Genomic DNA, 9,529 nt, shown 5'->3' with positions numbered 1-9,529 from the left:
TTATATGTAGCAGTGTCCGCTCTGAGAAACATGCCCGGATTTTGGGCCTCCAATAAAAATATAGCTAATTCTTATTGAGAAAAAAAAAAAATCTATAGAGATTCTCAGACAATCCCTTCACTGTAATACATCATAAAGATATCATCAACACTCGGGTATCTGAGTGATATGCCAATCACAAGAGTCCATCTGAACCCAATAGTACACTATGTTGATTGGATAGTGTGTAGGGACATAAGGAATTTAAAAGGTCCAGCCAATACAAAAATACTTAAACGTTCGGCGACCAGATTTCTAAGCCATGAAAAAGGTACATGTTTAAGCAAGTTCTGTTCATTTTTGTAGACAACATTTGTTAAGGATTTTTCTCAATTTTTATTTAAAAAAGTAATAAAGAGAATGTTCCCATACAAATGTACAAGTAACAGATACTAGTGCTAGTAACTTCTTTTGTTTAATTTCGGCTCTAGAAAGTCTTTTAATACAGATGTCCACAAGGAACGCCTACTTAGAAGCCGATAGTCAAAGTACTTTAAGACATAGGTCATCATGGGCAACATGTGTGAATAAGTAGATGATGCACAGAGTATCTTTGAGATGTATGATTGTTTCGAAGTGGAACCCATATCAAGTCTCAGTGTTCCGATCGCGCCTTTCCCTTGATGTATGGAATTGGCATTTACACGAGGTTTGTGAACATTTGCATTGTGTGCCAATGCTGCAAGCTTTACGCGAGCCTTTAATGCATTCAATTTGAAATGAACCTTTTTGGGACAGTATTTTGATAGAAAATGGTGATATACCTCCATTTCTCCTGTATGCAAAAACTGGGAGAGATGATGGAGGTCTTCGAAGACTTTGGGATTCATCACCACATCATACAATGCAAGATACGCCTGGGAGTTTTCTTTAATCCAGGGTCGACGCTCAAGTCTTTTTAACGGTCTATGTGCGCAGGCATGGAACATACCACCATGATTCCATAAATGTCGGTCAGTCACATGCATAAGCAATGATTGCCACAGTTCACGAAGCACCTCAGTATTTCCCTTGCTGGTACTGGAGCACCACCACAAGTGTTTTTTTATGCTAGGAATCCATTCTGCTATAACAGAACAGTTTTCCTTCTTGCTTGCTGCTCGTAGACGTTTTTCAATGCTTTTTGTATAGTGCCAAGCATCATACTCGTGTGGGATCCTATAGTTGTGCTGACAAGTTCTTTTTATATTTGGATGATAGTCTGTAGCTATAGCTGCTACATCATACTGGTCCCGTAAAATTCTGTTTAAGCACCTTACAAAAGCTTTTCTTTTCAAAGCTGCACTGGAGTTCGCTTTGGTTCCCTCAATAGATTCAAAGTCAACAATTCTCTTGGTCGCAACATCAAGGAAAGCGTATATGCCATACTTTACACCATCATCATAAGTAGTGCATTGACCACTACCCACAAGACATAGTCGAGTACCTAAAGAAGCATCATTGAGTCTCAGACGTTCCTGCTTCCAGTGCATGTCCACTGTCGGAATGAGATATTTCTGTTGATACAAGTCATATAAACTGTGTGTTAAGAACTGCAATCCCAATAACTGGCACATCTCTTCTACTTTGTGGAAATGTGATCCACTAAATAAGATGGCAGCTGAACTCAAGACATTTCCAAGAGCCACTTCCCCTCTGGTAGGCTGACTGTGCCATAGATGAAAAGAGTGTCCTTTATGGCACTGAGCCGCCACCGACAAGTAAGAGCCCAAAACATGTTTCTGTGTTCGAAAAATGGGGGCATTACAGTCTCCAATCCTACATCTAACGCTTTCAAACAGAACATCAAGGCATGACTCAAATACAATAAATTTACGTTCATTTACACAGTTATCATCAGCATCTTTTTGACGCATACATCGGACTCTGTCTGAAAACAGAGAGGAGTTAGAGGCGTTCACTACCACTGGTTCTTTTTCCAGAGTTGGTTGTTGTATTTTTAACTCATAAATCATAGAATTGCCTTTGGTAGTTACATGGGAGCTAGCATTCATAGCTCGTTGAGAATTTGCGGCAGGAAGTCGAGAAGCGTGGTACAAATGGTCATGCTCTATCTTCCAAGGCTGCCCTGCAATATTAAATTCAAACTCTGGCCATTGAGCACCTTTGTCCTCGGTGTTTGTATAGGGATCTGTCTGTGTGATGGCATCCACCATGAAAGGAACTGGTTGTGAACCAGTAGTGTCTTGTACAGCAGGCAAGGTAGCTGGTGGGCTGAAAATTGAGGGTACTGCATCTTGTCTCAGGGCACGTCTCCTACTGTTCACTGGAGCATAGGATTCTGAGGTAAAGTGGTCCGAACAAATCCGAAAAGAACTATTATTCTTTTTATAAAAGATGCTCTCGGACAAAGCATCAATATTTCCAAAGTACTGATTGTTACCTTTCTCAATACTTCTGAGCCACAGGCTTATTCTAGAAAGACTAGATGGAAATGCATGCATTATGATCCCATCATCGTTGTAAAGCTTCTTGGTAGTCTTATGAATACAGCCATTCACTATACAAGACGGCATGACTGAATCTGATGGGGAAAAAAAAAAAAAAGTTATAACTGACCAACAGAGATTATACAAATAAAGGAGCAAGCTAGTACATTTGTACATCTGGGAAAAAAAGTCATTGGCCCGAACGCTTTTCTTCTCTGGCTTTTCCATTTCAGCAATTGGGGTATATCCATCAAGTCTGAAAGGAACCATCATCACAGAATGACTGTTCAAGACAAGTACAGGCTGGTGCATCATGGTGTGGCCAACCATTTAAATACACTGTATCCCATTCTCTGGCTCCATGAAGCCAGGGCTGTCAAAAAAGAGGGGGGAGTGGAGATGGAGGGAAAACAAGCAGGTGGGAAGGTGGAGTTAAATGATTGGCCCTGCCACGAAGCACCGAGCACATGTACTTTGTCGGCACAGGATGACTATTCAAACCAAGTCTCTAAGGGGATAATCTGCCGCCAGCATCCAGACATACAGGAGTGCCCAGAGCAATTAGTCACTGATCCCAGCATGGAGTGGCGGCTTTAATGGTGCCTCAGCATTGAGAGTTGGCCCTGTACTGATGCATTGCTGGAGCCGCTGTCAGTCACTGCAAGGTGTGATTACAGCCTGCATTCTGAGTGTTGTGAGTGGTGACTAATCTGTGCACTGCCTGCATGACTGAAAACTGGCAGCTACTGGGAGAAATAAACCCAACATGAGATTTAACATTTTCAGATATCTACCACTGGTCAGCATTAGGGATGAGTGACTCTGAAACGCGTAGGATTAGTTGGTCCTGTGTGCTATTCGTAGCTCCGCAGCTTTGCAGCTGGTCATGTGTACACATCACATGACTGACGTCACACAAGGTCCTGCACCTTGTCGGCTTCATCTTTATACACGCGGCCGCCACTGCCTGTGCACGGCAGTTACCAAGCTCTGGGGGAGTACGCTAGTCACCGGCCGGGACAGCGTCTCCTATACTACTATTTGCTCTGCAACATATTGCCATATAGCAGCCACAGTATATAGCACAGGCCACATCGTATTTTTCTGCTATATACTACATGGCTCCTATATACTACGTGGCCTGTGCTATATACTATGTGGCTGCTATATACATACATTCATACATATTCTAGATAACCCGATGTGTTAGAATCGGGCCACCATCCAGTGCTCCATGCAGTTCTTTATGGCCCCATATAATGCTCCATGCAGTTATGGCCCCATAGTTTCCCCATATAATGCTCCATGCAGTTCAGGCCCCATAGATGCCCCATATAATGCTCCATGCAGTTCAGGCCCCATAGATGCCCCATATAATGCTCCATGCAGTTCTTTATGGCCCCATAGATGCTCCATATAGCATTGTGCCACATGTAATGCTGCTGCTGCACTAAAAAAAAAAAAAAAAAAACAACAAAAAAAACGACATACTCGCCTCTCGTCGCTGCCCGCTGCTCCTCAGCGTCCCGTCTCTCCGCACTGACTGTTCAGGCAGAGGGCAGCGCGCGCACTAATACGTCATCGCACCCTCTGACCTGAACAGTCACTGTAGAGGACGCGGAAGACGAGGCGGCGGTGGAACGCAGAAAGGTGAATACGACATGCTCCCAGCGCGGTCCCTGCATGTCCCACGTCTCCGGGAGCGGCAGCTTCCTGTAGTGAGCGGTCACGTGGCACCGCTCATGACAGTAATGAATATGCAGCTCCACCTCTATGGGAGTGGAGTCCATATTCATAACTTTAATGAGCGGTACCAGTGACGGCTGAACGGGGAAGAAGCTGCCGCGCCCGAAGACCGTGGGACATGCGGGGACCGCGCCAGGAGCAGGTGAGTATTTGGCCGGGTTCACATTGCGTTAACAGCAGCCCGTTCAACACATACATTAACGGGCTGCTGTTAACTCAAGTGCCGGTATGGCAGCGCTCTAGCGCAGATAGAGCATCTGCTAGCTCTATCTGCGCTAGCGGTGACGGACCCGGAAACGCTGCAGCCCGCGTCTCGGGGTCCATCACTCAATGATGGCATATCGCTAACGTCCGACATTGGATTCAATGGCGGCGTTAACGGACTGCGTTACACCGCATTATGCCGCGGTGTAACGTAGTCCGTCTAACGGACGGGTTCAACCCAATGTGAACCCAGCCTTTGACAGGCGTCGCTCCCCCTCACCCGCCGACCCCCCTGCCTTCCATGACTCGAGTATAAGCCGAGAGGGGCACTTTCAGCCCATTTTTTGGGGCTGAAAATCTCGGCTTATACTCGAGTATATACGGTATTTGTTTTCGCATTGCCATATTCAGATAGATGTTACTTATTTTTTTGCCAAAAGTGTTATAGTAGATCTTACTTTTTGCATTACGATTTCGCATTTCCATTTATATCATTTTTTTTCTTTTCACAAAGGAAAATAATTAGGGAATAAGAAGAACGCAATAGGGTGTTATTCAAAATAACGTGAGGATCAAAACTCCCACATAAGGTGTGGAGGATTCCTCCATTGGCACTGCAAATAAGTTAAGGAAAAAAAAATAGAGATGCAAATGTGCTTACAAAACAGAAAATTATTGAAACAAAACTGAATAGAAATGCTGGAATTGAAGGAAAAAGATTGCTTGCAGACAAAATAGAAGACTATGTATATATACAGGGTGGGCCAGTTATATGGATACACCTAAATAAAATGGGAATACGGTAGTTGGTGATATCAACTTCCTATTTGTGGCGCATTAGTATATGGGAGGGGGAAAACTTTTCAAGATGGGTGGTGACCATGATGGCCATTTTGAAGTCGATGTAGGATTGCACTTTTTATGCAATTTCATCACACTTGGATTTTTTTTTTGTTTCCCAGTACACCACATGGTAAAATGAAAGGTGTTGTTTGAAAGTACGACTAGTCCGGCAAAAAAAGACACAAAAAAAAAAAAACAATCAAGCCATCATCCAGCTATGGGGACAGAAAAATAAAGTTATGGCTCTAGGAAGGTGGTGGGCAAAACATGCCAAAACAGAATATGTCAAGGTCTTGAAGGGGTTAAGGGGATTTGTTTTAAGTAATTAAAATGAAACACTGATCTGTTTTTATTTCTAATTCTAGACTGTTTTTATGCAAATCGGAAGCTGTTCAAAAAAAATTTTTGCAACACTGGCCAATTTCACATCAAAGCAGTGCTTCGGCAGGATGCAACATGGCTAAAGCCAAATTCATAATTTACACCACCTTAGTGGCAGAACTTTCTCCAGTCCCATAGCGTAAACATTTGGCGGCCACGGCGCACACCAAGTGACAGATGGACCAAGTTCATTAAGCTGCCTAATGATTGAGGACCAAGTCTAAAACGAGTCTGGTCTTTTTACAGGTGATGGCTACTGTACTTTTTTTTTTTTTTTTTAATTCTTGATAAAAGCGATTTTAGAAGGGGAAAATGTATCCAGCAGACATATCCTATTCTAAAAATTTACCTTTGGACTGCTTGGTGAATTTTCCGTTCATCAGGCCTCTGGTTAAGCGAGCAGACATCAGAAGGGTTCTCTGGCCCCAAGCTACAAGTCTGCAGTTACTCTATGTGATTGCAGACTTGCGAATCTTCATGTCGTGTGTGCTGCGAGGATCCTCCAGTGTCTGGAGCACAATCTGAATACATGCCAACTAGACATGCATGGCCTCTCTCAATGCAAGTGTATTGAACAAAGCCAGACAAGTCTAGTTGGAATGTGGCCAGAAGAATGCTAAACACTCACTGTCGAGTGCTGAGAGGATTCACAGGTCTGCAGTTTTCTGCTTAATGAATTAGATACACTTCACTCCAATGTGCCCCTTCATTTGGATTGGTTTGCGCAACGCCAGTCTTAATGAATTAGCCCATCTTGACGCCAAGCCTCATGACGCTGTGGGCAATGCCACCTATATCCTGATGGCTAGTGTAGGATATGTGTGCAAAGCCCTGAAGACCATTGAAAATAAGATCATTGAAACGGTCTTAAAAAAATGGTATTCCATTCTTGGACTTTCTGGCACATCCACAGAAAGCGTCATAATATCTGCTAAATGCAGGTCTCACGTGAGAGCACAAATCTTCTGAAGATTATTGCAAGTCACAGCTCTGGTACCTGACCCCCAGGATTTTTTTTGGCTTTGAATGTGTCAAAGTCCAAGATTGAACTACTCCTTTATCTATGAAGTCTGGTATCTAAACTAATTTAAAACACTTTTTTTTTTCTTTTAAATAAAGACTAGAAACATAAAATGGAGCAAGCACCCGCTCTCCCCATGTCCAGGACTTGTTCTTTGCCACTAATCAGGTCTCAAGGGTTTGGCTGCAGTGAGGTCATGTCAGCGGTGCGCCGATCGATTAGATTGGCAGCTTGTGCTGTGCACATTGGCAAAACAGCTGAGAATTGATTTGCTGCAACAGTGATGTGAGCAGTCAGCATAGTATCACCACTGCAGCCAAAATACAGGGTAGAGCGCAGTTGTGGAGGGCGAAAACTTGCTCAGTTTAGGTCTATAAAATCATGTGGGGACAAACTGGAAAACTCCTTTAATTGTATAACTAGAGTTCCGGGATGAGGACAAAATTATAGGGGTCCAGTCTGGTGTGTAGTAAGTTCATGAAAGCGTTGCTGCCAGTCACTGGTCTCAGCAGACAGTGGCGCGCATACTTGGCCATCAGTCCAAGAAAGTAAATCCGTTAGGAGGCGCCGTAAATCAGCGACGAGCAGCAGGAGAGGGGTTGGCTTTTTCTGAATATTGGATGTTTTTAACCCTTTTTTGCCTTGAGAAGAGCCCTTGGGTAAGAATTATTTTTTTCAGGTGGTCATTAATACTAAAAAAAGATGTTTGGGAAAACCTGATTTGCATTATTAACATTCATGCCTGTAGTCTTTTTGAAGACTAAAGGTCACTAGGTTTTGCCGAACATAAACTACCGCCACTCCATTTAATGCCCATTTTACAGCAGTCTAGCATGTTGTTTGCAAGTCCCCAAAAATACCATTTATAAACCCCTATACGGCACAGTCAGGTCCAGTCGGCATCACTGGTCTTGCTTCGGCGCCTCCTCTCTTCCCAGAGTCGCCATTCTCCTGCCCTGCTTCATGTGGATTCCACGTCCGACACCATCCTCATAGCACCCCAATCTTGCTGCTTGGCGGCAGAAATACTGGAATGCACATGCCAGGAAAGGCCAAAGAGCGCCAGTGCGCTGGAAGTAAAGCCGGCAAACGCCAGCTACCGGACTCAACATGGCAGACAGGAGCGAGCTTGGGGACACTTGGTGGATGACGTAAGACGCATCACACACATGAAGCGGGACTGACTGTGGAGCTAGGAGGCGGCAGATCAAGACACCCATCGGACCAAACTGTACAGGGGACGTAAGGGTATGTTTCCATGGGCAGAAACTGGCAGCGCTTTGGACGAAGCACGTCTGCTCTATCCAAAGCGATTCCGCATGTGTTCACTGAACCGTGCGGAATCACCGCGCCCAATACATTGGACTGTGATAGTGATCTTGCGGAGACTGAGCGTCTCCGCAAGATAAATAGACATGCTGCAGTCTGGAAAGAGGCGCCGCATGTCCGTCTCTGCAGGGAAGCCGGAGGTGTCCGTGCACGCATAGTGAACATGAGATTAAATGAAATCCCATCCTCTATGCCGTAACATCTGGACGCTGCGGCTGTACGCAGCGTCCAACCCACAGCATTTACGGACCGTGGAATCATACCCTAAGAGGTACCTTCTGGGGTGTGCAGAGGGGGTTGGGGACTTCTACAACTCACCAGACTGCTGTAAGACGCATTAAAGGTGGTGGCCGTAGTTTATGTTGGGAAAACTGGTGACATGTTCCCTTTAAATGGTTCTGGAACTAGGAGGCAGTGATGTGGAGCGCAGCGTGAGCGGCGCCCATAATATGAGTGAGCAGCAGTCATACAGTGCGGGACTGCTCTGCATAATACACTCCAACTTACTGTGCAGAAGATGGCGGCGGCACTGTGTGCAGACAGCAGCCGGACGAGGGTGTGCAGAGCCGCGCGAATCCTCCGCCAATCACACTCGGGAGCAGAGCCCGTGTCTGCTGACTTCCGGTGCTCCCAGCTGGCGGCCGGGAAGTGCACAGCTGCGGATGCGCTGAGACAAGGAGGGGCGTGGCTGTGTGGTCACGTGATGGGGCAATAGTGAGCGGGAGATTAGAAAGATGGCACACGCCGCCCGAGACGATACTGCGCATGTCAGCGTGTGGACACGTCACATTCAACCACGAGTCCCATACCGCGCACATACAGCCATGACGGACAGGCTCCGGCATTATCTCCTGTCATTCCCTATGGGGCTGTTCATAAACACGTGCTGGAAATGTGGGCAAATACAAAATGTCACTTATGTGCCCCTCTTTAGAGAGACGTAGCCTGCAGATGACCCAGTGACCTGTAGTGTTCAGGGGTCAGTAGGACTAGTGCTGTCAGCTATTGCTGGGAGCTGTAGTGCTCTGGTGGCTATATGTGGGGGTACATGTCTATCACATGACAGGAGGCGGCCTTCTCAGGCGGGAGGAGCAAGCAGTATATCCGCTGGTTGTGCGCCATTACTACAGAGCATCTACGCCGCCTGCACTTTGTTCCCTCAGACCGTCCATCATGGCGCCTCCGCTCCTGGTTATTGGCGGTGTCCGGCTTTACAATCCACCAGGCCTCACTTGAAGTCAATAGTTTGTGTTTTGCTTTTTATGCATTTGAAAATATTTTTAATCCCATTCTGGATGGAAACAAACTATTGACTTCCAAAGGAGGCATCCTGGAGTCTAAAGCTGGGCACGAGACATCCGACGGGCATGAACTCGAGAAATTATTTTATATTTATTGATGTGTTTTATTTCCTTTGCTGCTGTGTTTGCATCCACACCTTGTGCATATGTAATTAATCACTTGTCATCTGTGATTGGTTGGTCATTGATAGTTATTCTGGCTATGATATTAATTGTATATCCTATGACTAAGGGTG

General features: G+C 45.3%; 1 protein-coding gene across 1 annotated transcript; it reads right to left on the bottom strand.

The window, feature by feature from the left end:
• Window positions 1-351: 351 nt before the first annotated feature.
• Window positions 352-8,628, bottom strand: LOC138665897 (uncharacterized). Its single transcript, XM_069753851.1, has 2 exons — window positions 8,500-8,628; window positions 352-2,563 (listed from the first exon to the last, which is right to left on the bottom strand). Exon 2 carries the CDS (start codon window positions 2,553-2,555, stop codon window positions 438-440), a length of 2,118 nt encoding a protein of 705 aa, XP_069609952.1. The 5' UTR covers window positions 2,556-2,563; window positions 8,500-8,628; the 3' UTR covers window positions 352-437.
• Window positions 8,629-9,529: the final 901 nt, after the last annotated feature.

The sequence above is a fragment of the Ranitomeya imitator genome, chromosome 1, assembly GCF_032444005.1.
Source record: "Ranitomeya imitator isolate aRanImi1 chromosome 1, aRanImi1.pri, whole genome shotgun sequence".
Taxonomy (NCBI): Eukaryota; Metazoa; Chordata; class Amphibia; order Anura; family Dendrobatidae; genus Ranitomeya; species Ranitomeya imitator.
Note: the sequence above shows the minus strand (reverse complement) of the source record. Positions and strands in the feature narration are given on the sequence as shown.

What these genes read in the sequence shown, in the direction of transcription:
- LOC138665897 (XM_069753851.1), bottom strand. Translation starts at nt 2,555, where the DNA reads ATGCCGTCTTGTATAGTGAATGGCTGTATTCATAAGACTACCAAGAAG.